This window comes from Sorex araneus, chromosome 5 (assembly GCF_027595985.1).
Source record: "Sorex araneus isolate mSorAra2 chromosome 5, mSorAra2.pri, whole genome shotgun sequence".
NCBI classification, from domain to species: Eukaryota; Metazoa; Chordata; class Mammalia; order Eulipotyphla; family Soricidae; genus Sorex; species Sorex araneus.
The window spans coordinates 115,971,888-115,998,834 of NC_073306.1; the positions used below are offsets into that span (position 1 = coordinate 115,971,888).

General features: G+C 59.5%; 3 protein-coding genes across 6 annotated transcripts; all 3 read right to left on the reverse strand.

The window, feature by feature from the left end:
- Nucleotides 1-924: 924 nt before the first annotated feature.
- On the reverse strand, nucleotides 925-3,550 carry FOXS1 (forkhead box S1). The gene has a single exon (XM_004612589.2). The coding sequence runs from the start codon at nucleotides 2,026-2,028 to the stop codon at nucleotides 1,036-1,038; it is 993 nt and encodes a 330-aa protein (XP_004612646.2). The 5' UTR covers nucleotides 2,029-3,550; the 3' UTR covers nucleotides 925-1,035.
- A 229-nt stretch (nucleotides 3,551-3,779) lies between these two features.
- LOC101558882 (interferon regulatory factor 4) lies at nucleotides 3,780-15,595 on the reverse strand. Of its 2 annotated transcripts, XM_055139420.1 has the most exons (9): nucleotides 15,541-15,595; nucleotides 15,044-15,449; nucleotides 10,586-10,775; nucleotides 10,201-10,301; nucleotides 9,437-9,677; nucleotides 9,266-9,331; nucleotides 6,665-7,036; nucleotides 6,031-6,149; nucleotides 3,780-5,608 (listed from the first exon to the last, which is right to left on the reverse strand). In XM_055139420.1, the coding sequence occupies exons 2-9, from the start codon at nucleotides 15,251-15,253 to the stop codon at nucleotides 5,333-5,335; spliced, it is 1,575 nt and encodes a 524-aa protein (XP_054995395.1). In that variant the 5' UTR covers nucleotides 15,254-15,449; nucleotides 15,541-15,595; the 3' UTR covers nucleotides 3,780-5,332. The 2 variants fall into 2 exon arrangements, with proteins under 2 accessions (XP_054995395.1, XP_054995396.1); XM_055139421.1 differs by lacking the exon at nucleotides 15,541-15,595 and having other exon boundaries at nucleotides 5,470-5,608; nucleotides 9,437-9,670; nucleotides 15,044-15,513.
- Nucleotides 15,596-16,863: 1,268 nt separating this feature from the next.
- On the reverse strand, nucleotides 16,864-26,439 carry DUSP15 (dual specificity phosphatase 15). 3 transcript variants are annotated; one of them, XM_055139422.1, is made up of 7 exons: nucleotides 26,152-26,429; nucleotides 25,289-25,322; nucleotides 23,552-23,634; nucleotides 21,020-21,069; nucleotides 20,037-20,111; nucleotides 18,647-18,818; nucleotides 16,872-17,400 (listed from the first exon to the last, which is right to left on the reverse strand). In XM_055139422.1, exons 1-7 carry the CDS (start codon nucleotides 26,170-26,172, stop codon nucleotides 17,119-17,121), a joined length of 717 nt encoding a protein of 238 aa, XP_054995397.1. In that variant the 5' UTR covers nucleotides 26,173-26,429; the 3' UTR covers nucleotides 16,872-17,118. The 3 variants fall into 3 exon arrangements, with proteins under 3 accessions (XP_054995399.1, XP_054995398.1, XP_054995397.1); XM_055139424.1 differs by lacking the exon at nucleotides 23,552-23,634 and having other exon boundaries at nucleotides 16,864-17,400; nucleotides 26,152-26,439; XM_055139423.1 differs by lacking the exon at nucleotides 21,020-21,069 and having other exon boundaries at nucleotides 16,869-17,400; nucleotides 26,152-26,432.
- Between the last annotated feature and the right edge of the window lie 508 nt (nucleotides 26,440-26,947).

Consider the following 26,947-nt stretch of genomic DNA (forward strand, 5'->3'; position numbering starts at 1 on the left):
GGGTCCCTGCCTGTCTCTGGCCGGTCTTGCCCCCTCCCAGCCACGGCGCAGACGGGGAGGTGAGGCTTGGGGAGGACCTTTGCCCCCGCGCCTCTGGCACTGGGGGTCATGGAGGTCCAGGCCCCTCAGGTCCGGGCCGGAGAAGACCATTAGCCATCCAAGGTCATTCTGTCACTTCCCAGCCTCGCCCACTGGGAGTCGCCCAGGGCCATCCCTGGGAGCTGGGTGGGGGGTGTGCAGGGTGGCCCCCCCGCAGCAGGACTGGGTAGGCAAGGCAGATACGGGGGTTGGGGCTTGCCTTTAGGGCCTGGTGCTCCACGCCCCCTTCTAGGGTCTCTGGCTCCCTTGTGACCCTGTGTCCTCAGCCAAACTGTAGCTGGGGGGTGGTGGGGAGTCTCCGAGCTCTGCTTCTCATTTCCTCCCGCCACTCAGAGCCGGCTGAAACAGGGCGGGGGGGAGTAAGCCCCAAACTCGGCGTCTCCGAGGCCTTGTCGTGGAAGGGGCTCCTGCTCCTGCCACACGGGGCGCAGGGAGGGGACGTGGCCAGCTGCGGGGCACAGCATCACCGCCCTCTGTGTGGACCCCGTGTGGTCAGGCCGGTTCATCCCTGCTGTAGTCAGAGTTTGGGACGGAGGGACCCCCGTGGCCTGGGTGTTCCTGGTGGGGGTCCTCCTCTCCCTGCCCCCGCCCCCTTCCTCTGTCTCCTTGGGAAACTCCCCAGGAAGTCCCCAGTTGGAGAAGGGATCATGAGGGACACTTGCATCTGAGTCCCCTGAACCTGCACCCCGCCGCCCCCACCACTGAGAGCCCCCAATCAGCCAGCGAGTTGACCCTGAGCATCACATCACCTTTATTGGCCCTGAGGGCACAAAGCAAACTGCCAGGGGCCCCGCACCCCCTCACCCCCAAGTCGCCCCTCCAGTCTTGGCTTCTTGTCCCAGGGCCGTCGGCTCGCCAGGGAGAGGTCCTCGGAGGGCTGCCCAGATCCCCGAGTCAGGTGCGACCCGGCGGGAGCTGCTCCGGGCCAGGCCGGCTTCATTCAAAGAAGAACATTCCTGGTGTCCGGTAGAGGCAGGGCGTCAGCCCCAACGGGTAGCCAGAGCCTCCCTGGACAGGGAAGCCGCCGGCCACCCAGGATTCTTTGGGGTCGGCTGGCAGGGGCAGTGGGGCTCGGAGTGAGGCCGGCGGGGTGGGGGGCGCCGGGGAGGGGGCTGCTGAGGCCAAGAGGTGCTCCAGGCCCGAGTCGCTTCCCACGCAGAAGTTCAGCGTCTGCAGCCGGCACTGGTAGCTGCTTGCAATGCCCGTGTCAGGGCCCAAGACGGGCGTGGGGGTCTTGCCGAAACCCTCAGCCTCGGAAAAGCCCGCGGGAAAGCCGAACGCTGGGCAGGGGGACGGCGAGGTGCCCACGGTGAGCTCCCCGGGGCCTGCAGACTTGGGGGTGGGCATCTCCTTGGGCTCCGCCAGAGGCCGAGACCTGCTGTCAGTGGCGGCTGGGCACAGGGGGCCTGGCAGGGCCCCCACCAGGCCCCCGAAGCTGAGGCCTTTGGGCTCGGGCAGCTCCCGCGGGAAGGGGCACTGCCTTCCTGTCGCGGTGCTGGGGGCGCCCGCATCCTGGCTGCCGGCTCTCAGGGCTCCTCGGCGCGCCTTGGCAGGGCCCCTGGTGCCCTCGGTGCCCGCCCGCCGGGTGAAGCGGCGACGACGGCGCAGGAAGCTGCCGTGCTCGAACATGTCATGGCAGTCGGGGTCCAGCGTCCAGTAGCTGCCTTTGCCAGGCTTCCGGTCGTCACGGGGCACCTTGACGAAGCACTCGTTGAGGGACAGGTTGTGGCGGATGCTGTTCTGCCAGCCGGGCCGGTTGTGGCGGTAGAAGGCAAAGCGGCCCATGATGTAGCGGTAGATGCCGCTGAGCGTGGCCCGCTGGCCTGGGGAGCTCTGGATGGCCATGGCGATCAGGGCGATGTAGCTGTAGGGAGGCTTGGTGGGTTCGGCCGCGGGGGCCAGGGGCCCGGGCGGGGGCGGCTGCTGCATGCTGGCCGGGCGGGCGGGCTGGGCTGCGGCGGCTGGGACCACAGGGACCGGGCAGGGCGTCCAGAGCTGGCGGCCGGCACAACTGCCCGGGCTGGTTAAAAGGCCCACTGGCCCAGCCTCCCCGCCTGGAAAGGCAAAAAGGGGTGGGCCCCACTCAGCTGCCCTCCCTTTCCTCCCTCGCCCCCTCCCTCAGGGCCCAGGAGGGGCGGGCAGGAGAGGCCTGGATGGGGTGACCGAGAGCGGCCGCCAGGGGTGAGGAGAGGGGAGGGCAGGGACGGAGACCCCCAGCCCTCACGCCTCATGGGCTGGTGGCTGGGGAGGGACAGGACGTGAGGCAGTGGGACAGAGACGGGACAGAAAATAGACAGGGCGGAGAGAGAGGGGAGGGGGGAGAGGAGAGAGAGAGGGAGAGAGAGAGGGCAGAGGGAATAGAGGCAGAGACATAAAAAGAGGGAGCGAAAAGCAAGCTGAGGTCGAGGCATGCAAGACAGGAAACACACACACACACACACGCACACACACGCACACGCACACGCACACGCACACGCACAGCAGAGGGAGCAATTGAGAGCCGTGCAGAGAAGTAGTATACAGAAGGTTAGAATCACCGACACACAGATGGGCCAGAGAGCACAGAGACGCACAACGGGGAAGGAGGCAGAGTCGGAGAGAACGAGAGCCCCCGGGCCTCTCAAGGCCCCGCTGGCTCCCCGTCTTCTCGCACGGGGCAGAGTGGGCAGGCCACCCTATTCCCAGGCCTGCTGGCAGCGGGGTGTTGGCGGGCCGGCCGCCTGGCGGTCAGGAAGCCTTCCTGACCCTTTCTGCCGAGCCCCAGCGCCCTCTAGTGTCCTGTGGGGGGAGGGCAGCCACCCGTGCAGACATCAGCAGCTTTGCAAGTCCCGGTCTTGGAGTGAGCCCCAGTTTTCCCTTCCTGAAAGTGGACACGGGGACCCCCTCGGCTCTCTGGGCCATGGCAGGGAGCACCAGGCTCCCTCACATAAAGAGATGCCCTGGGGAGCTGTACACAGAGAAGAGCGGGGTAAGGCTGTGGCTCTGGACTGGGGGGTGGGAGCCCATCTCTACAGGCTGCAGCCTCGGGATGGGGGACCACCCCCCCCCCCCGGCACAGCTGGGCCTTCTGACAGAGGCTCAGCCTCTCCAGCCTCTCCCGCCCACGAGGGGGCACGCTGGCCGGGTGCCAAGTGTTGCCACTCCCTGCAGACCAGCTTCCCGCATGCCCCTTGGGATGCCTTTGACCCACCAGAGAGCCGGCTTATTCGAGAAGCACAGAGGAGACAGTGCTCATGAGTCACAGCACCAGGATTTGAAGCTGAATCCTCTTCCTTCTTTACACCACCCCCTTCTGTGAGGAGTAGGGGTGGAACAGCCCCCCCCCCACACACACACACTGGAAAAATGACTGTGAGCCCCAAGGGAGTAAGGACCCTTGCTCTGCTCCACCAGTCCAATACTAGATTGGAACAGAATAGATGCTCAATAAATATTTGCTGAATGCATTAAAAAATTTTGAGATTCAGGGGCTGGAGCGATAGCACAGCGGGTAGGGCGTTTGCCTTGCACGCGGCCGACCCGGGTTCAAATCCCAGCATCCCATATGGTCCCCTGAGCACGGCCAGGGGTAATTCCTGAGTGCAGAGCCAGGAGTAACCCCTGTGCATTGCCAGGTGTGACCCAAAAAAGCAAAAAAAAAAAAAAAATTTGAGATTCAATTGAGCTGCATCTTTTGTTGGATCAACACTCCCCAATTTAAAAAAAGGCTGAGAAAAGTTATTAGGTTGTCACCTGAGTTATCTTTATTTTATTTTTGTTTTTTTGGGGGGGCCACACCCAACAATGTTTAGGTGTTACTTCTTTCTCTGTGCTCAGGAATTACTCTTGGCATTGCTGGGGGGGTGCCCGTATGTGGGGAAGGGGATTGAACCTGAGTTGGCCACATCAAAGTAAATACCCCACCCACTGTACGATCTATTGCTCCAGCTTAAAACACCTGAGGCTATGCTCAGGGCTTACTCCTGGCTCTGCATTCAGGAATTACTCCTTGGAGTTCGGGAAGAGGGGAGGAACCATACTGGTCACTGGAGATTGAACCCTGGTTGGGCACATGCAAGGCAAATGCCCTGCCTGCTGTACTATCTCTCTGGCCCTGTCTTTCTTTCTTTCTTTCTTTCTTTCTTTCTTTCTTTCTTTCTTTCTTTCTTTCTTTCTTTCTTTCTTTCTTTCTTTCTTTCTTTCTTTCTTTCTTTCTTTCTTTCTTCTTTTTTTTGCTGTTTTTGGGTCACACCCAGCAATGCACAGGGGTTACTCCTGGCTCATGCACTCAGGAATTATTCCTGGCGTTGCTTGGGGGACCATATGGGATGCTGGGAATCAAATCCGGGTCGACTTCGTGCAAGGCAAATGCCCTACCCACTGTGCTATTGCTCCAGCCCCACTGGCCCGGTATTTCTAATGGGGTACCCCGAAGTGCTGGAGGAAAGTGATACCCAGGATCACTCCTGACAATGTTTGGCCTGAAAGTGGGGACCCTCAGTGCTCAGTTTGGGCAACTCAATGTTGCTCAGGGCTATGAGGGTCATGTTCAGTTTGGGGGTTTGAGGGTCTCCGTCAGTTTCTCCAAAGACGGTCTGGGCAGGCACCGAAGGTCACATTCTCGTTCTGAGTTTAAGTCTTCTGTTTGTTGGTTTGGTCTTGGGGCCATACTTGGCGATGCTCAGAGATTACTCCTGGCTCTGTACTCAGGAATTGCTGTTTGTGGGGCCCGGGAGCAAGGGATCAAACCCAGGCCGGTCACATGCTAGGTAAACGCCCTACCCGAGCCCGTTGTGCTATCTCTCTGGTCCTCAAGTCGTCTGGTGTCAAAGAGGAGAGACTTGTGAGAGGTGGGATGGAGGCTCTGGACACCCGGAGCCCCCAGCTTCTCTGCCAGTAGGTGGCCCCTCCAAACAGTCCTGAGGATCTGACTAACTGCTGAAGGCGGCTTGAACTTGCTGCCGTCTGTGGTACTGAATTTTGGGTGAAGCCACAGTCAAGAGTGAGCCCCCAGTTTGTTATTCAGTAGATGTGGTCACGGGCAGGAAAGGCATGAGCGAGGTGGCGTTCTCCAACCTTTCCACATCTGCGGGCCGTGCTTGTCTGTGCAGCAGCCGAAGACCGGGGCGCCCCGCGAGGCCTCCAGAGACAGTCTTGTTCCTCACCAGCCGTTCCCGGCACCTCCCGTGGAGCTGCCGTTTCCGCCTGAGGAGCCGGGCCCGGGCCCAGGGCCAGTCTACCCGCTGCTGAGCTGTCAAAGGTGGGGGCTTCCACTGTCCCCCCGACCCGGGCCTTGTGTGGTGCGGGGTTCCCTGGTCACTGGCACGGTGTGGGCAGGGCTGCAGGTGGCGTCAGCGGCCCGCTGTGTGGGGCAGACCTGAGGGACAGGGGCTGCGCTGGGCTGGGGAACCGTGAAGGACAGTCTGAGAGGCGGAAGCAGCTCTTCAGGCGGACTCAGCGGGAGACCCGGGGCCGCAGGGTTCAGACCCTTGGAGCGAAGGAGGAGTTCTCGGGCGAAGAGGGGTTCCACCTGTGGGTGCAGGCAGTGAGCCAACCATCTGTGGCATCCACCCCTGCACCCACCCTGAGCTTCCTGTGGAAACTGAAGCCCCCAAGACACTTTATGTGCAGCCTTCTGAACTGAACCTGCCAGCCGGGCAGGGCTGGGCCAGGGAGTGTGAGGGACAGTGACAGGGGCTGGGCCGGGGACCGTGAGGGACAGTGTGACAGGGGCTGGGCCGGGGACATGAGGGACAGTGTGACAGGGGCTGGGCCGGGGACATGAGGGACAGTGTGACAGGGGCTAGGCCGGGGACATGAGGGACACAGTCTGACAGGGGCTGGGCCGGGGACCATGAGGGACATTGTGTCAGGGGTTGGGCTGGGGACTGTGAGGGACAGTCTGACGGGGGCCAGCACATGCAGTCAGCAGCTAGAGTGGGGCTGACTCACGTGAGCCATGATTAGCCGCTCCTCAGGCTGGCCTGGGGGCCCCGGATACTCCTCCCCAAAGCACAGTCGGATCTTGTATTCAGGCTCCGGGCAACCTTCCAGCAAGTGGGCACGCAGTTCTATGGCACGAGACAGCCGGCGCTGGACCCTGATGGGCATCCCATGTGCCCCAGTGCCCACCTTGTGCTCATAACCCAAGCCCATGTCCTGTAATCCCACGCCCCCCCTGTGTGCCCAGGCCTTGCACCTTCTTGCCATCCTGATGCCTGCCTCATGCCCATGTTTTAGCCTCCCTCAGCACGTCCCGTGCCCCTCTACCCCTGGCCACTCCCTTATGCCCACCCCATACCTCCTGCCACTCTCTGTGCCTGGCAGTGGCATGCATTGCTCGTGCCTGACCCGTAGGTTTCTCAGCCTGCACAGGTGCCCGTGTCCAGCCCCAGAGCCCCGACTCCCGCTCACTTCTCGATGCCCCTGGCCTGGACGGTTCCCAGCCCTGGGCCCCGGAGTCCAGTCGAGGTCCACGTCTATCCCAAGCATCCCGAGCCCGCGTCCCTGCACCCACATCTCACGGGCCCCTCTCCTCTGCCAGCTCCCCCCCCCCCGCCCAGCCGCGGGGCCCCCGTGGCCTCACCCGCGAGGAAGCGGCGTGTGTCCAGCAGCTGGCAGGTGCGCTCTCGCTCCAGCTTGTTGGGCCGCGTGCGGTGCGGGGCGAGCGGGCCGCTCCAGTACACGCGGCCCTGGCACAGGCGCTTGGCGAAGACCCCCTCGGGCAGCACCCACAGCAGCACGCCGCGCTCCAGGTGTGGCAGCAGGCGCCGCAGCACGAGGGTGCCGGGCGGGGGCTCTGGGAAGCGAAACTGCGCCACGTGCCGGGGCCACCCCAGCAGGTGCTCGGCAGATCCCACGGTGGCCCGGGGGCACAGGTGGCAGCCCTCGGCCGTGCGCACCGTGGCTGCCCGCACCAGCTCCGCGCCGTAGAACAGCTGCACGCGCAGCCAGCAGTCTGACAAAGGAAGGGGGCGCCTGAGACCTCCCCGCCCCTCCCCGGCCCTGCAGAGGGGCCCAGGTGTGCCTCCCGGGAAGGCGTAGCAACTCTGCGTACAGCAGCAGCGATAGTCAGGACAGTGGTGGTGGCAACAGCGGTGAGAGTAAGGGAGTGGTGGTGGCAGCAGCAGTGGCTGTAGTAAAAGTGGCGAGCATGGTGGTGATGTGGCGGTGGCAGTAGTACTGATGGGAGTAGTGTTGTGGTGGTAGCAATACCAGAAGAGGAAGCAGAAGCAATGGTGATAGTAGCAGTGGTGGTAGTAAATAGTGGTAGTAGTAGAGTAGCGGTGGCAGTGGTAAAGGTAGCAGTGGTGGTAGTAAGTGCTGGTTGTAGTAGAGTAGCAGTAGACTAGTGGTGGTGGTAGTAGTAGAGTAGCGGTAGTATAGTTGTAGAGTAGCAGCAGTGGTAGTAGTAGAGTAGTGGTGGTGGTAGTAGAGTAGCAGTGGTAGTAGTAGAATAGCGGTGGTGGTGGTTGTAGAGTAGCGGTAGTGGTAGTAGTAGAGTAGCAGTAGTGGTAGTAGTAGAGTAGCAGTGGTAGTAGAGTAGCAGCAGTGGCAGGAGTAGAGTAGTGATGGTGGTAGTAGAGTAGTGGTGGTAGTAGTAGAGTAGCAGTCATAGTAGTAGAGTAGCAGTCATAGTAGTAGAGTAGCGGTGGTGGTAGTAGAGTAGCAGTGGTGGTAGTAGAGTAGCAGTGGTAGTAGTAGAGTAGTGGTGGTAGTAGTAGAGTAGCAGTCATAGTAGTAGAGTAGCAGTGGTAGTAGAGTAGCGGTGGTGGTAGTAGAATAGCGGTGGTAGTAGAGTAGCGGTGGTGGTAGTAAAGTAGCAGTCATAGTAGTAGAGTAGCAGTGGTAGTAGGGTAGTGGTGGTAGTAGACTAGCGGTGGTGGTAGTAGAGTAGCGGTGGTGGTAGTAGAGTAGCAGTCATAGTAGTAGAGTAGCAGTGGTAGTAGAGTAGCGGCGGTGGTAGTAGAGTAGCAGTGGTAGTAGTAGAGTAGCGGTGGTGCTAGTAGAGTAGCAGTCATAGTAGTAGAGTAGCAGTGGTAGTAGGGTAGCGGTGGTAGTAGACTAGCGGTGGTGGTAGTAGAGTAGCGGTGGTAGTAGTAGAGTAGCGGTGGTGCTAGTAGAGTAGCAGTCATAGTAGTAGAGTAGCAGTGGTAGTAGGGTAGCGGTGGTAGTAGACTAGCGGTGGTGGTAGTAGAGTAGCGGTGGTAGTAGTAGAGTAGCGGTGGTGCTAGTAGAGTAGCAGTCATAATAGTAGAGTAGCAGTGGTAGTAGGGTAGCGGTGGTAGTAGACTAGCGGTGGTGGTAGTAGAGTAGCGGTGGTAGTAGTAGAGTAGTGGTGGTGCTAGTAGAGTAGCAGTCATAGTAGTAGAGTAGCAGTGGTAGTAGGGTAGCGGTGGTAGTAGAGTAGCGGTGGTGGTAGTAGAGTAGCGGTGGTGGTAGTAGAGTAGCAGTCATAGTAGTAGAGTAGCGGTGATAGTAGAGTAGTGGTGGTAGTAGAGTAGCAGTGGTGGTAGTAGGGTAGCGGTGGTGGTAGTAGAGTAGCAGTGGTAGTAGAGTAGTGGTGGTGGTAGTAGAGTAGCAGTCATAGTAGTAGAGTAGCGGTGATAGTGAGTAGTGGTGGTAGTAGAGTAGCGGTGGTAGTAGAGTAGCGGTGGTGGCTGTGGCGGAGGGGGTGGTCTTGTGGCAGCAATGGTGTGGTAGAGGGAAGAGCCGTGGTGGTGGGAGCAGTGGCGGTGGTGGCAGGAATAGTGGATGGAGGTGGTGGTACTGGGAGAGTACTGATAAATAAGTCACTTTCGGCAGAAACAACTGGGAGTTGGGCTTAGCACAGGTCGGGGTCACCTGTACTGTGGGGCACGAGCGAAGCCCTCCCGCCTCAGCTTCTGGGAGTCCACAATTAAGTGCCCACCCGCAAATATTCAACCCTGTGGAAACAGTGACCACCAGGCAGGACCCTCAGGCGAGGTGCCAGCAGGGGTTACGGCGGTGAGGGCCATGGACTTCGCATCCCAACCTCTCACGGGCCCTCAGGGGTCCCCCACCTGTGACAGGCAGTAGGTCCTGCAGGGGCGTGGGCGCCTCGCACCCCCAGCGAGTGTCAGCTGTGGTCACTGCGGGTCTGGCTCCTGCCCTGTCTCTCCCCGGCTCTGTGCATGGTCAGCGGGCAGGGGCTCCATCTCCTTACCAGGGTGGCCAAAGTCCTGCCAGGGTGAGGGTGTCCAGGGGAGAGAGAGGTCCTGCGCCTGGTACCCTGGGGACAAAGCAGAAGCAGTGTGGCCCGCCTCACCCTGGGCCTGCAGCCCTACCGCCAGGTCGTGCCATGAGAGGTGAGGGGGAGCCCCGTCCTCGTCCTTACTGTGGTCAGCCAAAGGATCCGGGGCCAGGGCAGCCGGTGGCAGGGAGCCCCTCTGGGCCCATCGGGGGTGCGGCTCCTTGTCCTTCTCGGTGGCTGCTTCACAGCCATCCTGGGCGCCGGGGGAGACGGTCGTGGGGGTCCCGAGGGTGGGAGAGTGAGACTGTGGGCACGGACGTCCCCAGGCTGTCCCTCTGGGGTGGCTGGGGTTGAGCAAGACTTTGGGGTGTCTGGCTCCTGTCCCCTAAGCAGGGGATAAGAGAGTTGAAGACCCACTGAAGGTGATGGGCCAGACCGAGGCTTACAGGGAGCAGGGCGGGAGGCGCTGGAGACAGGAGCCACGGGACCAGCACTGGGATGGCGGCGGAGGGGCCCCAGGGACGGCGGATGGGCCCCGGGCGATGACGGGGACAGAGATGCGGGTGAGAGGAGATGGGGCTGAGGAGGTGGCGGCGAGGGGGGTGTCGGCAGAGGGAGGTGGTGGAGCGATGGCAGGAGTGAGATGGGCATGGCAGGGACTGCGCGGTAGGGCCAGAACTGCTCAGAGTAGAGGAAAGCGGTGGACGCGGATGGAGACGTGGGCAGAGAGAGCGGCAGGCGACGGAGGTGCGAGCACAGGGGGGAGAGGAAGCAGCTGCCCAGGACAAGGACAGTGACGGGGAGTGGGGTGAGGGGAGTGAGGGGAGCCTGCCGAGATCAGACAGGCCATCGGGGTGAGGGCACTGAGCGTCAGGGACCCAGGGGCTGGAAGGTGGGGACACGCTGACCTTTTCTGTACCACGGCCCAGCCCGGTCGTCACTTCTCCAGGGGGCGCCTGCTGGCTCCGGAAATGGCCCTTCTTTTCAAGGGGAGCAAAATCCTGGGGATCTGGGTGGAGTAGAGTGACCCGGTTGCCTTCTGGGTGCTGAGAGAGAATCCTCTCCACTAGTCTGATCCCAGACACGAGTCCCTCCCAACCCCCGCACGATCCTGGGCTCGCCCGGCTCTCTCTGGGCCTCGGTTTCCCCTTCTTGAATGGGGAGGGAAATGGGGTTGGTCTGTGAGGAGCTGAGTGACCAGCCTGGGACTCTGGGTTCCAGAAGCCCACCACGACCCATCTGGCAGAGGGGCAAAGTGAGCTCGGCCCGGCCGCGTGGCAGGGGCAGTGGTACCTGGCCGGGGGGCTCCGTCCGACACAATCCGGTAGACCTTGTAGGGTTCGGCGCAGTCTAGCTGGCTGCTCTCCCGCACCTCCAGGAAGTCGGTGCTCTTGTTGAGGGCACAGCGGAGCCGCGTCTTCCAAGCGGGGGGGTCCTCCTTGTCGATGCCCTCCTGATGTTTGCCCTTGTATATGGCCCAGGCCTGGGGGGTCAGCAGGGGGCGTTTGGGGGGAACAGCCTGGGAGGGCAGCAGCACCCCTGCAGGGGCAGGACGGCTCTGCCGCCCACCCTTCTCTGAGCACCCCCATATCCTTCCCTCTCTTCCTCCTTCCGTCCATCTAACACATTCCGGAAAATTTTAACTTTTGGGGGCTATATCTAGCCGTCCCTGGGGGAACCGTGTGGTGCTGGGGATGGGTTTGGGGTTCCCCACATACAAAGCATGTACTGCAGTCCATTGAGTTAGTTCCCGGTCCTCTGGGGAGTTGCTCTTAATTACCAGAGCTAGGGGTTCAGGGCTGAATGGGGAACACTACTGACATGTCCCTGTTCCCAAGGAACTCAAGTCTAAAGGGAGACAACAGGTGCAAAGAGCTGAGTTTATTACAATTCCAAGGTATGGATTGTGGTCAAGAAAAGCTAGAGAGAGGGGCTGGAGCAATAGCACAGCAGGTAGGGCGTTTGCCTTGCACGCGGCTGACCCAGGTTCGATTCCCAGCGTCCCATATGGTCCCCTGAGCAGGCCAGGAGTCATTCCTGAGTGCAGAGATAGGAGTAACCCCTATGCATTGCCAGGTGTCACCCAAAAAGAAAAAAAAAGAAAAGAAAAAGAAAAGAAAAGCTAGAGAATGGTGAGATTAAAAACCCATGGTAGCGATTTGCTATCTAGAGAAACATCAAACAAAATCCTGACCCAGTGACACAGATGGTTAAGAAAAACGAAGCTAAGAGGTGAACTATAAAACAGATAGGAGACAATATAGGGGGAAAATCTACAGGCAGAGAGGATGCTTCTTCTTTTTTTTTTTTTTTTTTTTGCTTTTTTTGGGTCACACCCGGCAATGCACAGAGGTTACTCCTGGCTCTTCACTCAGGAATCACTCCTGGCGGTGCTCAGGGGACCATATGGGATGCTGGGATTCGAACCTGGGTCGGCCGCGTGCAAGGCAAACGCCCTAGCCACTGTGCTATCTCTCCAGCCCCCGAGAGGATGCTTCTTAAATAGAACTTCAAAGGTATGAATCACAAGGCAAAAAAAAAAAAAGGTAAAAAACCCACAAAGAAACAAAAACCAGCATCTGAGATCAGCAAGAAACCAAAATCTAGAAGCTACCAGAGACTTCTGCAAATCAACAAAAAACAGAACATTCCTCACCGCAGCCCTGCAAGAAAAAAATTTCCCTAACAAAGGACAAGAACAGTTTCCAGTACAGACACGAAGGGCAGCAGATTATATGATCCCATTTACAAGAAATCTTCAAAATAGAACATTGTTAGAAAATAATTAGTGATTGCCGGCGCTGGGGAGGGTGGAGCGGAGAGTAACCATACAGGAAGCTGAGTTTCTTCTGGTGCTAAAACCACTCTGGTGTTGGCATGGAAATAGCAGCTTGACTTTGAGAAGAGCCTAAGACCCTGCACTGTCAACTCAAAAGGATGAATTGTAGAGCATGTGAATTAAATCTCAATAGAAACATCGATGTGGTTAAAAAAAACCAATACGTGCTTTACAGAGAAAGCTGGACTCGTAGAAGCACATGAGAAAGTCCTCAAACTCACGGGTGTCAGACAGATGCAGATAAAAATAGGAGCTGCCATCTCCGAGTTGACCAAGACCAGGGCTGGTCAGGATGTGGACACTGGTGATGGGCGGGGCTGGGCACATGCAAGTGCTACTGGGTGGTGACCTGAAGGGAAAGTCTCTTTGAGCGGAAATTTCAATCCCAAAGGAAATCTCACAGACACAGGGACATCCACAGCAGGGAGACTTGGCGGCAGAGAGGGGACCTGTGTCCCTTCTGAGAAGAACTATTGTGGCTGTAAGGAGAAAAGTTTAGGAAGAAGCGATAATGAATATCCTCCAGGCTAAATTTTTATTCTAGGGACCCAGGGTCCCTGAGGGGGTTGGAAGGTAGGGAGTAGTGTGTTAATGGATGGGTCAAAACAGATGGAGGGAAGTGGGGGACAGCCCCCACATATCGCCCGCCTCTGAACAGCACTTAAGTCTCTCTCTAGGAAGAGAAAAAGCAACCAGATGCTCTGCACGTACCAAGTACACCCTGAGTAATGCTTAGCACTCCCAGGGAAAGTTGTGGTAGTGGGGGGAGCAGAAGGAAGCAGGGGTGAGTTGAGGGAGGCAGAGTTGGGGCTGCATGCAGGCAGCTCCTCTGAGGAGCAGCTGTTTACGCTGAGGGGAGTTGGCCAGGCAAGGAAAAGTGTTCCAGGCGGAGGGAAGCGCCGTTGCCGAGGTCTGGCAGTGGACAGAGATGCGAACCATTTAGAAACTGAAAGAACTGTGGAGCCGGGTCTAAAGTTGAGGTGGGTAGTGGAGAGAGATGAGGCGAGGGAGGAGCCATTGCTGCAGGGCTTAAAGTCCTGGAAAGGAGTTGGGACTTTATCCTGAGGGCAATGGATCCACAGAAGGATCCTGAGGAGAGGAGTGTCAAGGCAAGAGGGCTGGAGTGATAGCACAGCGGGTAGGGTGTTTGCCTTGCTGGGTTCGATTCCCAGCATTCCATATGGTCCCCTGAGCAGTGCCAGGGGTAATTCCTGAGTGCAGAGCCAGGAGTGACCCCTGTGCATTCCTGGGTGTGACCAAAAAAAATGCAAAAAAAAAAAATCCCTCTGGGCAAAATGAAAGCAGGGGCTGGAGGGGTAGTACAGCGGATCACTGGCACCCCATATGGTCCCCTAAGTATCGCCAGGCAAGTCCCCTAAGTGTCACCAGGCATAATTCCTGAGTGCAGAGCCAGGAGCATCACTGGGTGAGTGATTCCTGAGTGCAGAGCCAGGAGTAACCCCTGAGCATCACTGGGTGAGTGATTCCTGAGTGCAGAGCCAGGAGTAACCCCTGAGCACCACTGGGTGACCCTCCCCAGTAAACAGAACTATGGAATCTTGCAAATCGCTGCGACATGGACAGAACAAGAGGGTATCAGGCTGAGTGAAATCATCCGGAGGGAGAGGGACAATGCAGAACGAGCTCTCCCAGATGTGGGGCCTAAGGAAACTGAGTAAGGGCATAACAGACGGCCAAGGTCCTTCCTCAGTGGTAAGACCTCGAGTCTGCCAAGGGGGCAGGGTGGGGGCAGGAGGAGACCTCGGGACCTTGGTGGACGGACGCTGACACTGTGGGTGGATGTGGAATTGGAGCATTTTATACACCCGAAAAGCTAATATTAACAATTGCAGATCACGGTGCCTAAATGAAACTGAGGGGAAAGAGAAAGATCCCTCTGAGGGGCTCCCTCTGAGGGGCTGAGGGGGGGTGCAGGAAGCCTGGGCACTTCAGGGTGGGGGTGGGGTTTTGGGGAGTGATGGTGGCACTGGGTCCAAGCTGCAGGACTGGAGGAGGCACTACCGGTCTCAGTAAGGGATCAGGACGAGGTAGGGACAGCAGTGACAGGCCCGGCACCTGCTCTGTGGTCTGGGCCGCGTGGGCCTCATCTTCCACAGGGGAAACAGGAGTGAGGAGGGGGGAACTGAGGTGCATGGTCTGGAGCTGTGCTGAGTGGGAGAGGGTTGGGCTATTGAAGCACAGAGTCCAGAGGTCCCTGGCTGGGAGGTGTGGGAAGCTCAAGGCTGGGGTGGTGGAAACATGGCAGAATAGGGACTTAAGGGATTGAAACACAGAAGGAAATTTGAGGGTGAGGGTCCCTGAAAGAGGAGAGGATGGGGTGGAGGCTGAGAAACACGGACTAACTCGGGAAGAGGAAACTGAAGCAGGTGAGAGGTGAGAGGTAGACTCGGAGGTTCTGAGAGCAGGGATGAGGGAGGGTCCCCAGCCTCAGACCCCCAGGGGTCCGATTAGACAAACACAATTGATCCCAGCCTTAAATGTAGTCTCTGGAGAACTTAGCAGCAGGGGTGGGGTAGAGATGGAGGTCGGGCGGCAATCAGGAAAGGGGCCTGTGAGAGGTCGAGACGGCTGAGGTCCTGGAGGTGTCTGCCCGTGGACGGGCTGGCAGCTGCTAGGGCTCCGGGCAGAGGTTCCCGCGTTAAAATGTGGGTGGGCAAGAGCCAGTGGGGGGGGGCGGGCAGAGACTGAGTGAGGACTGAGCAAGGGAAGCGCGGCCCTGGGGGTCCCTGAACAGCTTTCAGCGGGGAGTAGAGGGAATTCCCAGCCAGCTGGTGGCGGGGTGTCTGATTTCACCCGGGGAGCGGTGCTCAGAGGCATCCCGGGGCCAGGCCCGGTCGGGAAGGGCCAGGGCGGTGTCCAGAGCGTGTCCCCGGCGGCCCGCACCCCCTTACCCTGAAGAGCGCCGCGTCCTGCTGCGCCCGGTAGTCCTGCTTGGCCGCGTGCTTCCAGGGGATGCGGAAAACGGTCTTGGCCGCGTCCTCCCAGCGCAAGCCCGCGTAGCGCCCGCTCTCGATCTGCGCCACCAGCCAGTCGCGGAGGCGCAGGGGGCGCGGGCCGCCGGAGCCCTGGCCCTCCGTGGCGCGCCCGGGGTCGCGGGCCATGGGTGCGGGCCATGGACGCGGGCGCGGGCGCGGCCACCTGCAGGGTGCGCGAAAGCGAAAGTCGCCGCGGGCCCGAGTTTCGCTTTCAGTTTTCGGGCTCCCGGGCCAGCCCTTTGGAGGTCGCCGGGCGCGGAGCTTCCCTCTTCGCAGCAAAGCGGGCGCTTTGGGCTCCTTTCTCGGGATCGGCGGGGAGAGGCTGGCAGGGTGTCAGTGCTTCTCACTTCTCCTGCCAGATCCAGGTGGGCCCCCCCCCCAAAAAAAAAAACACAAAAACTCCAAATACCTACATCACATGCAGGCTCTTGGGTCAGAGGGAGAGTTCCCTGGCTGAGCGCGTGCTTCACATGCTGCAAGCACCTTTGGGTGACCCCCATTGTCGCCCCTCCTCCCTCCCCCCCCCAACTTGCATATTCTTGCAGACCTGCAGAATCAGATTTTCTGGCCGGAAAGCCCAGCCAGCCACTCTAAGGAACCCCAGCCCCAGGGGACGCTCCCAGCGATGTGTACAGCCACACTTGAGTATGATTTCCTTCAATAAAGCCCCGACACACCCATTTACTGGCTGCCCCCCACAGTGCTGGCTTTGCTAGAGCCTTTCCTGCACTTATTGCTTCTCACCAGGCAGCTGAGAGGAGGTTCTGAGAGCACCAAGTTCTGTAACAAGGTCTCAAGAGGTGACAAGCTCCCAAGAGGTGAAAACCTCTTCCTGCATTTTGAACCTGTGTCCCTCGGCACCAGGACCCCCGCAATAAAGCCAATGAATTCCTGGTGGTCTGTGACCTTCCCCTGGTGGAGCATTTTGCTAGTGTTTGCATCTCTCCTTGTCGAATGGGGCAGGTGGGTGGAAAGAGGTGAGGTAGTTCCGAAGGAGCCTCCTTGTTGGGTACCTGCAGAACAAACTGGGGGCAGAGGCTCCTTCCTGTGACCTCTAAGTCTAGAAGGATCTAGAAGGATCCAAACAATCGTCCTAGGATTAGTGCTACTGAGGTTCAAATTCAGCACCGGGCTGCTTCTCCTCCGTTGCAAGTGTAGCTGTTGGGGTTTTCTCTGAGCTCTTTTCCCAAGGGGGTGTGTGGGGGTGGGAAGGGACCACCTGCAGGGAGAGATGGGATTCGGCTGCGCTGCTCCAGTTTAATCTAGGGAATGTAAAACTGGGGCGGAGAGTGCAGGGCGGTAGGCAGGTGAGGTGCTCGCCCTCGGCCAGGAGAGATCCCTGAATGCAGAGCCAGGAGTCAGCCCTGAGCAATGTCAGGTGTGGCTCCAAAAGGAAAACACCAAATCAAGAATGGGGCAAGGCGGAGGCGGGGGCAGGGGAGGCGGCCTGGCTCCGGGAGGTGGGGAGGGGCTGCGGAACGAGAGAACCCGGCTGGAGGAGAGCAGGGCCCCAGAGCCTTGCTAGGACGCCGGCGCTGGGGAGAGGTGGGGTGCGGGTCGGGAAACGGTACTCTCTCCGAGTTGCTTATGGAGAAGGGCGGACTCCCGGGCCCCGGGGCTGCAGACCTACCCCTGTCACCCCGGCTTTCCCTTCTCCTGCCTTTGTTGAATGATCGGGAGACGCTCACACAGGCAACCACTGTGTCTCTTTAATACCCACCAGGCCGCGTCCAACCCTTCGCCCACCCACCCCTCCCGCCGCCTTTAAGGGGAGGCCCCGGGTGCCCCCTCCACCAGCCCCAGGATAAGGCACCAGGTGGCTGCAGCAGGCCGCCCAGACACAGAGACCGAGGACGCAGACGCGGACAAGCGAGGGGAGGGCGAGGGGGCCTCGGGCTCTGGGTCCGTCCCGGGAGCCGCGGGAGGCCCCGGCGGGCCCCGGAGGGAGGGGCCGCGGTCGGGAGCGAGGGGAGCCGCGGCGGGCGCGCGCCTCACTTGCCGCCTTTGCGGGACAGGCAGCGCGGGAGGCACGAGAAAGTCTGCTTGACGCGCGCCAGCAGCGGCAGCGGCCGGTGGGCGTCGCGGGCGGCGCGCGGCACCAGGCGCTGCAGGGCGGCGTCGGGGCCGCGGGGCTGCGGCGCCCCCGGCGCGCCCGACGCGCCCGACGACGCCGAGCCCTGGCGGCAGCGCTTGCACAGCGGCAGCAGCGTGCGCACGTCCTCCTCGTCGCGGAACGGGCTCTCGCCGAAGCGCTCCTCCAGCTGCCGGCGAAGCTGCGGGGGCGCGCGCCGCCTCGGTGGGTGGCCGCCCCCCGGGGCCCCGCGCCTCCCCCGCCCCTCCAGGGTCTCCAGCCGCTCCAGGAGTCCCTGCCCTGGCCCTGAGCCGCCCTGCTCCAGGGATCCCGGAGAACACAGCGGGGACCACTGTGTTCTGCTGCGTGTGCCGCTGCAGCACACACACACACACACACAAACACACACACGCACACACACATAATCCCTCCCGCTGCGCCCCACGCACACGCGTGCACACACGTGAATTCTTCCCGCTGCACTCCACGCACACACACGAATCCCTCCCGCTGCGCCCCACGCATACGCGTGCACACACATGAATCCTTCCCGCTGTACGCCGCGCGCGCACACACACACACACACACACACACATACATACACGCACACCCCTGCCTCCTCCTTAGCTTCTTTCCCCTTCAGGGGTGCGGCAGGACACCTGTTGAGGACCTACAGGTCTCTTTCTTCCCTCTCCCCTCTCCCCTCTCCCCTCTCCCCACTCCCCTCCCCTCCCCTTCCCTCCCCTCCCCTTCCCTCCCCTCCCCTTCCCTCCCCTCTCCTCTCCTCTCCTCTCCTCTCCTCTCCTCTCCTCTCCTCTCCTCTCCTCTCTCTCTCTCCCTCCCTCTCCCTCTCTCTCTCTCTCCCTCTCCCTCTCTCTCTCTCTCCCTCCCTCCCTCTCATTTCCTTGCCTTCTCTAGCTTGTTTTCCTTCTTTCTGTTTCTGTCCTCTCCCCTCCCCCTCCTTCCTCCTCTCCCTCCCTTCCCTCCCCTCCCCTCCCCCTTTCTCCTTCCTCTTCCCCTCCCAGAGCAGCTCAGTTTCAGATTCTGCACCTGCTTTCTGCCCCACACGTATTAGAGAAGAAACTACTTGGGCTTCCTCAAGGACCCAGAGATTGGACAGGAAACGGACAGACATTTCTCCCCAAGGAGCCAAACACTCAGATGCCTACAGGGTCCAGGCAGGTGGCTCAGGTGGCTCTGGGACCTGGCCAAATGGAAGGGCGAAGGCAGGCTCCAAGGCCACGCTCTGAATTAGGAAGGGCAGAGAGACCGTCCTGGCCAGAGAAATCACACCTGTGGGGTTTAGGCTAGCACAAGAGTCGTGAGGTCAAGAGCCCCCCACTCCCCCCCCAAAAAAAAAATCTTTGGATGGAAGCTAATCTCTTTCCAGCCCGTGCTCAGAGGGCAGGAGAGGCTGCCAGCCCCCGCCAGCCCCTGCCAGCCCCTACCTTTCGGGAATTGCCCCAGCCAAACTCTTCAAGCTGCTGCCGAAAGCCAGGGTTGGGGTTGGCGATGGGCCGCGTGGCCTTGATAGCGTCCAGCACGTCCCTCCAGCCCAGTCCTGTGACTGTCATCACATAGGCCGTCACGATGGTGGTGCTGCGGGAGATGCCTGCAAAGCTGGGACGCCCCCGCCGCCGGGCTTCAGGTAAGGCCCACTCCCCTCCGCCAGACACCCCGGCCCCCACGCCGCCCTCCACGCAGGCCTCCCTGAGCTCCAGCCACCGCGGGCAGCACCTGGCAGCCGCCTCCACACGTGCCCCTCTGTTCCCTCTGCCTGGGACAGCCCCAGGCCTTCTCCGGCACCAGCTCTGCTCAGCATCTAGTTCTTTCTCAGGCACTAGAGAGACGGAGGGGAGCCAAACGGACCTGGACTCTGCAGGACCTGGGCTCTGCAGTTCGGGGCCTGACCTTCTGGCGGAGGGAAGCAGATGCTAGCTCAGGGGGTAATTTCGGGCCAGTGGTCATGGCTTTGAAGATGAGTCTAGGGTCAGGAGCTGGCATAGGAAAAGATTTTAATCTAGTGGGGGGTAGGGGACAATTAGGGAAGGGACATCAAACAGCCCTGAAGATGGGTAGCAAAGAATGTTCTGGGCATGTGGAGACCCTGAGCGGGGAGCCGGGTGGATTGAAGGGCAGCGGGAGGGGCCGGGAGGCTGGAGCAGGGCGGTGAGAGCAGGACGCAGGAGCCCGAGCTCTGTCTGGGCCTCGGGAGAACCACCCAGCAGCGGAGAAGTCAGGGGCTGACTGACAGCCACTGCGCCAGACACCCCTGGGAAGTGAAGTTCATGAGTTCTTCCTCCTAGCCTGGGTACCAGTGCGTGCCCCATCACCTCAAAGGCCAGACAAGAGCCAGGCGTATGGCGGGTGGGCAGTGGTGCTGGCCTCTGGGAATGACCTTACCTCTCCCTGACCATAGTTTGCCAGATCTTCCCCGTCCCCCACCCTCTTTTACAGAGGGAGAAGTTGAGTTTTGGGGAGAAGTAGCTCTTTGGACCCGAGTCCCCCAGCTACTAAGGGACAGAGCCCCAGTTGGAGCTCCCCCCCCCCCCCCCGCCCCGACTTGGTCTCTCAGCAGGCATTGTGACAGGCAGAAAGTCTGTCCCCTGCTCTTTTTTTTTTCTTTTTGGGTCACACCTGGCGATGCACAGGGGTTACTCCTGGCTCTGCACTCAGGAATCGCCCCTGGCGGTGCTCAGAGGACCATATGGGATGCTGGGAATCGAACCCAGGTTGGTAGCGTGCAAGGCAGTGCTATGGCTCCAGCCCTTTCCCTGCTCCTAGAGGATGCGCATGTCTGGAGGACCCCCAACCGCCCCTGCACTCCCCCCCACTCACCAGTGCACCAGGCAGTTCCCCCCATTGAGGCGGCAACAGTGGATAAAGTTGATACATTCTTTGAAGTGTTTTTTGCTGGAGAAGAGAAAGACAGTGTCCCGCACTGGCAGGCAGAGATTCCCGGAGCTGGGACTCCCCGTTGGTGAGAGTTCCAGTCCGGGGGGACTCTGGTCAGGCAGGGAGCGGTGCCAGTGTCGTCGAGGGGGGTGTGGGTAGTGGTGGGGGCCATGGCCAGTTCAGTAAGAGCAAACCCTGCAGTCCAGGCAAGAACAGCTGCTCGGGGCCTGGGGATTCTGTGTCCACCTTCGTAGGGAACGGGCGGCAAACTCCCGGCACCTTTACCCTCTAGGCCCTGACTGGGAATGTCAGCTCAAGCCATCTGAGCTTTGAAAATCTCTCTCTCTCTCTCTCTCTCTCTCTCTCTCTTGAGCCACCCTGGCTGTTCTCAGGGGACCATACACGATGCCTGGGAGCAGCACATGCAAGGCAAGAGCTCTACCTGCTGTACTCCGTGTTGGTGGCTGCACCCCTACTTTTTGCTCTCAGAGAGAGGGGGTAAGCCTAAGGTCACATGGGAAACAAACGGCCAAAGGCTGGCCAGGACCCAGATATCCTCTGCATGGCCCAGCTGGACCCGTGGGAATCAGGGAGGTGGATCTGATGGGGTTGCGGGCCTGGGGGGGCCTGGGGGGCCTGTGGGAATCAGGGAGGTGGATCTGATGGGGGTGCGGGCCTGGGGGGGGCACTTGCTCCACTGCACCACAGCAGAGGCAGCGGGGGGAGGGCAGGGTAAGAGCCAGTCAAGGGGTACGAGAGTGGGGGTAGCTGAGAGAGGGCTCAACCTGGATCTGGGTCCCCAGGACAGCTCTCTGGCCTATGTCCTCTGTCCTCCCTCAGGACACCTCAGGCCCCCACCCCACCCTTTGCCCCCCACCCCACAGCAGTGGCTGCCTGGTCCATGTGTGGGTCCGTTCGGAACTTACATGTGTACCTCAGGGGTGTCACCCACTGGGATGCGAAGGTAGGTTATATCCTGCAAGTACAAAACAGCTTGGGCAGTGGGTGGTCCTGACCTGTGCCCCCTTCCCCAGGCAGGGCCACCCAAGCACCTTGGAACCCCAGGCCAGCTCCTGGCCATCTCTGGGTGGGCCACCATTGCCCTCTCTGGCCAAAGAGGGTGGATGCCATCTATCAGGGCCTTCCCGCTCTGACGGCAATTTCAGAACCCTCTGAGAAGGTCTAACCACATAGGTGACTCGGGCCCCAGAGACCCTTTTATTGGCGAGCTCGGAATGAACAGCTTAGAGTGACTCTTCTCCAGAGGAAGACTAGGAAGAGGGCATAGCAGGTGTTTATATATTGAAACTAACAAATAAAATGACCCCTAAGGGCTGGAGTGATAGACAGCGGGTAGGGCACTGTAGTCAGTACACACAGCTGACCTGGGTCTGAACCCCAGCACCCCGTATGGTCCCCCAGGCCCTGCCCAGAGTGATCCCTGAACACAGAGCCAGGAGTATCCCCGGAACATTGCCCGGTGTAGCAAAATAAAAAATAAAAATGTTTGAAATCCACAAATGGGATTGTAAAACTATGTGCTAAATATCAAAATGCTCCACCTGAAGATTAAAGTAAATATTTGTTTGGGGGGCCACTCCCAGCAGTGCTCAGAGATCACCCCGGGCGGGGCTCAGGGGACCATATGGGCTGCCGGGGATCCAACCCAAATCAATTACATGCAAGACAAGCGCCTTCCCCACTATAATATCTCTCTGGCCCCTAAAATCAATCATTTTAAATATTAAAATAATCACTGTCAGTAATTTCTCTGACAAACTTGCAGTAATAGCCTTTACTTTATGCTTGACCCTCACACAAGATTATAAAAGTTGATTTTGCCATGTTCCAAGGATCTCATCATCTTCTCATCACCTGCCCCACTTTTTTTTGGGGGGGGATGCCATCGCCTATCATGCTTAGGGGCTACTTCCAACACAGTGGTGGGGAACCAGGTGATGCTCAGGATGAAATCCAGGGCTTCTGCATGCAAAGCATTTGCTGCGGCCCTCTGAGAGATCTCCCGGATCCAAGAATCTCTCTTAACCCTGTGGTTGTCAAATGACCCTTTTCAGATGCCTTTTCCTTCGCTGGCTTAGAAAGCCTGATCAGGTCCTCATTGCTGATGGCTGTGTGTAAAACTCCTGTCCTTTCCTAACTCACTTTCTCCAAGGTCACAGATTCCTGCATCTTTTGCAAGGTTTGCGATTTCACTTTGCAATGCCTTTGGCCTTGGGTTGGCTGGACATTATCAGACCCTGACTAGTAATCTCACTGCAGAGAGGGGAGGAGAGAAGCTTGTGGGCAGAGCCAAGGGCTGTTAGGGCAGAGACTCATTTTGTAAGCAGGCATTCCATTAGTAAATATATTCATGACTTGACAACCTTCTCGTACAATCTAATGACTTTCTACCCCAAACACTCCAAAATAAGCCTGCCCTAAAAAGTGAAATCTGACTCCAGTGACCTGGAAAGCTCTTATTGGAATGACACAGAGAATCACAGGTTAGGGGAGGCTGCTCTTAGCTAAGGTCCCAGCTTACACGTGGGGAAAGTAAGGCCTGGAGAGAGGAACCATCCTGCTCAAGGTCACACCTCAGCTGGCGACAAAGCCTGGTCTGGATCTCAGCGGGCCAGTGCCCTTTCCCGCTCACAATTCTTTTCTGTTAGTTGGTGACACGGACTCTGGAGAGCCAAGGAGGGGACTCTATTCATGGGCTATGAAGATGATTAACTTGGCTATTTTAGCAGCTGTCATTTGTCAAGAATCTATTATGTGGCTCGCAATAACTCAGATGCTGGTATCAGATTCCCTTTTTACAGATTAGGCAACTGCAGCTCAGAGGGACCAAGGTCACTGAGCACAGGGAGAGGAGATGGACTTTCCCTAGTATGTGTGTGGTCTTAACGGCCTCCTTCCCTCTTCAGACTCACAGCACCCTCTCCCCCCCTTTTCTCCAGGACCTGAGACTACCAGCTCTAATCCGCTGGTGGGGACTGTGCTTGGCAGCAGATAAAGCACCTTCACTCTCCCACAGCCCTTTTGCAGCCTCATGATGGCCCTGAGGGCAGAAAGGGCTAAGGCCCGGAGTCCTGGAGTCGAGGTCACACAACCAAGACACATTCCCAGAATCATCTACTTGGAATGGTGTGTTCAGCCAAGGCAACGGGAAGGCCATGTGGGGCCTTTGAAAGGCTCAGGCCTGTGGGTGTGGACGGTCTGGGTTCAAATCCCAGCTCCTTACCTTCTTGGATTGTGGCCCTAGGTGAGTTACCTACCGTAACTCTGGCCTCAGTTGCCAAAGAAGGATGCTAGTGTAAACCAGGCCCGTGTTTAACCAGAGGTACCAGCCTGCATCAGGAAGGTCACAATCTCAGATATCTGATAATCTGGGTGTTGTGGGTTAAATTGGAGCACTTCTGACCTAGGCAGAAGCTTGGGGGAGGGGACAGGAATACCTGCAGTAGAGGCTGGGGGGACTCATGGATGGAAATGATGTGTGTGATCTTATTCCGGCTCAGCTGATCCAGGTCTTTGGCATCTGAAAGAAACAGGAAGCTCAAGCCAGTCTGACAGGTGTGACTTGTTCCCTTCCAAAGCCCAAGCTCTCAGCTGGCCCCTCCTGCTCCCCACGCCTCACTCTCTGCAGGCTATCACTCCTCAGGCCTTCCCTACCTCCTCCTTGGTGCTCTCATACCCCAAGGCTTCAGTCTTGTGACTGGGAAACCCCACAGCAACTGCCCAGCCTCTCCCTGGCTTTGCCTGTACTTTTTTTTTTTTTTTCCATTGCCAGCATGCTTCCCTGGTATCTTCTTGACCCTGCAATTCTACTTCTAGGAAACTTGTCTGCAGAATGCTTTGCTGACACAGAAAGCTGGGGGAGAACATGCTGGGATGCAGTGCTGCCTGGAACAGCGAACCCATTGGAATAGTTAAAAAATGGGAACACCAGGGCCATAGTACAGTGGGTCGGGCACGTGCCTTGCATGTGGCTGACCCAAGTTCAATTCCTGGCACCCCATTTGGTCCCCTGAGTTGAGTAAGGAGTAAGTCCCGAGCACCACCAGGTATGGCCCCCCCAAACAAGCAACAAACAAAAAATGGGAACAACTTAAGTGTCCACCCATTGCTGGGATAAACAGCAACCTGCTCATTGAGTGAAAACCATTGAAAAGGCCCCATGTGCTGATGCCAGGGTGTCTGAATTTCTAGTAAACGGGAAACACAGCTTACACAACAGCATGCAGCATCGGTTTCTACTTTTAAATATTCCATCTAAATCCACCCACCTTTTGACGAGTGACCAGGGCTATGCCCCCTACTACTCATGCGGCTGTCTCCAAGGGCGAGCTTTTCAGAGCACATGCACACCTCGTATAATCAGTGACTTATAACCAGCTACGTGACTAAGTGACTTCTCCCCCATCTCGCTGGAAATATCCACTTTCTCCTTGAACACATGCTTCCTGAGCGCTTGCTGTGTACAGCCTGACCTAGGGGCTTGGGGTCAGCCTCTTGGTCCCTGCTCTCTCACTGGCTACTTGAGCAGAAGGTTCAGGCCTCACGGAGCCAAATTCTCCAAGATCAAATGGCGTGAAGTACTCGAGCTGCTCTCAAGAAGATGGGGACCCCCAGAGAGACCCCCCCCCCCCGTTCAGCCGCCTACCCTCTCTGCAGCTTTCTCTAGTTTCACAGAGGCAAATGACTTTTCCCAACTTGAGCCCTCCCACGTCCCGAACCAGCCTGTCCTCTGCCCAGGACAAGGCCTCAGGACAGAATAGGCCTGGAATGGCCAAGAACTAGGCCTCAGGACGGAATAGGCCACTGAGGTCCAGCCAGAAACCAGAGATGTTCTCTCCACTGAGGAGCTGGTGGGGGGTGGGAAAGAGATTCCAGCTATTCAGCTAGAAGCAGCCACCCCCTCCCCCCTCGGCCAAATTCAGATCCTCAGGCAGCAAGAGCTCTTGGAGGTAGGTGGGCCTTGCACTGAAGGGAGCTGAAGTTTGGAGCAGACTGGCCCAGTGTCAGCACACGAGGGACCCTCCTGGGCTCCATGCCCCTGGTCCTCAGGCGCTCCCGCGATTCTCCCAGCCTGGCATCTCTGCCCTGGCCCACCCCACCGCAGTCCCCAGCCCTCAATGGCACAGAGCGTGAAGGCAGGTTGTGGGCCTGGGGACAGGGGATGGAGTGCTCACCAATGAAGTTTCCGAGGTAGAGTCCAGGAAGTACCTAAGGAAAGACAGGCAGGCCTCCGCTTAGGGGCGGCACCCCCAGGCCCACAGGCCCCCTGGCCCCAGGAAGGCTGGCTGGATCTCAGGCCTGGGAGAGTAAATCCCCCTCTCCAGGGGGCCTCCGCAGTGAGAGGGGCTGGGGAGGGGGCCTGGAGGGAGGGAGGCGAAGTGGGTAGAAATGAAAGGGGAGGGGGCAGAAAGATCTCGAGGGATGGGAGGAGCAAGCAGGGAGGGGCTGGGCCAGGACCACAGAGCAAAGGGGAAGGCCTTTGCCAGCTCGCTGCTGCCCACCCAGGTTCGGGTCCCAGCACCGAGTAGGATGGCCCAGGCGCCTCCAGGAGTGATTCCTTGAGCACAGAGCCAAGAGTAAGCCCTGAGCAGCACGGGGTGTGGCCAAAAATAAATAAATAAATAAAAGCAAACGGGTTGGGGAGGAGGTGGAGTTGCGGGTGGGTGGGGGGAGGCTGGGGATGAGAACAGAAAGGCAAGCACAAGTGGAGGGTCCTGCTGATGGGGGCAGGGGGCGGATGAAGCTCCCTCCCGTTTCACAGAGCCAATCCCAGCAGTCGGAGACGAGGGAGACTGAGTCTGGGAGGGACAGCCAGCGAGAGACCGGGGGTGGCTGGCGGCGTGGGGGTGGGGGAGGAGGATAGGGACAGGCAGGAACAGGTCCCCAGGCAGGGCAAGCCAGTGAGCCCGGGAGACCCGGCCTGACACCCGGGGAGACTCGGAGCCCAGAAGGTCAGAGCTGGGGGCAGCGCGGCCGGCCGGAGCAGCCCACCACCCCCACCCCCCGGCGGGCTACGCGCCCCCCGCCGCCGCCTTACCTTGGTCATGCCATTCCCCATGGTCCTGCGGACCGGGGGCCCGGCGCACCCCCAGACCGGCTCAGGGACGGCTCTCGGCTCACAGCTGCACGACCGGCCCAGGCTCGGCGCCTGCAGCCTGCCGGGGACCCGCGGGCCTGGCGCGCCTCGGCCCGCCCCGTCCTGCCCCGCCGCCGCCGCCAGCAGAGCCGGTGCCCGGCCGGGAGATGATGGTGGAGCCGCCACCGCCGCCGCCGCCGCCGCCGCCGCCGCCGCCGCCGCCGCCGCCGCCACCGCAAGCTCCTCCTACCCCCTCGGTCATGTGGGCCCCCCTCCCTCGGGTCGCGGCGGGGGGCTGGACAAAGCCTCAGTGTGCCGGGCCCCGGGCCCGCGGGACAACGGCAGCTTGTTGGGGCCGCGTGGGGCCGCCACCTCCGGGGTGGGGGCGGGGAGGCTCCCCCCGCCCTGGCACTGTCAGGCGCGGGCCGGCCGGCGCGCCCCTGGACAGAGCCCCTCGCCGGGGACGCGGGCACCCGGGGCTGCGTGCAGGCTCTGCCCGCCGCCTCCCTGCGGGTCCCCGGGACGCCCCGGCCAGCTCCTCGGGCCTCTGCTTTCCAGCAGAAACGGCATGCGGGCTGGTCTTGGAATGCTTGAGTAACGGTACTCTTGAGATTCTGCTGGAGATGAGGGAAAACGGGCACATCTGCCTCTGTCCATCCCTCTCCTGCCCCCACCAGGCCCTCGGACGTTCTACCTGGCAGCCATCAGCCTCCCAGACTCAGTCATCGCTTCCTTCCTTCTTTCTTTCTTCTCTCCC

What these genes read in the sequence shown, in the direction of transcription:
- LOC101558882 (XM_055139420.1), bottom strand. Translation starts at nt 15,253, where the DNA reads ATGGCCCGCGACCCCGGGCGCGCCACGGAGGGCCAGGGCTCCGGCGGC. An exon ending in GGACGGAGCCCCCCGGCCAG is followed by an intron (nt 10,302 to 10,585) that starts GTACCACTGCCC and finishes TACTCCACCCAG; the next exon opens with ATCCCCAGGATTTTGCTCCC. An exon ending in CACACGCCGCTTCCTCGCGG is followed by an intron (nt 6,150 to 6,664) that starts GTGAGGCCACGG and finishes CTCGTGCCATAG; the next exon opens with AACTGCGTGCCCACTTGCTG.
- FOXS1 (XM_004612589.2), bottom strand. Translation starts at nt 2,028, where the DNA reads ATGCAGCAGCCGCCCCCGCCCGGGCCCCTGGCCCCCGCGGCCGAACCC.
- DUSP15 (XM_055139422.1), bottom strand. Translation starts at nt 26,172, where the DNA reads ATGGGGAATGGCATGACCAAG. An exon ending in CTACCTCGGAAACTTCATTG is followed by an intron (nt 23,635 to 25,288) that starts GTGAGCACTCCA and finishes TGTTTCTTTCAG; the next exon opens with ATGCCAAAGACCTGGATCAG. An exon ending in GACACCCCTGAGGTACACAT is followed by an intron (nt 20,112 to 21,019) that starts GTAAGTTCCGAA and finishes TCTCTTCTCCAG; the next exon opens with CAAAAAACACTTCAAAGAAT.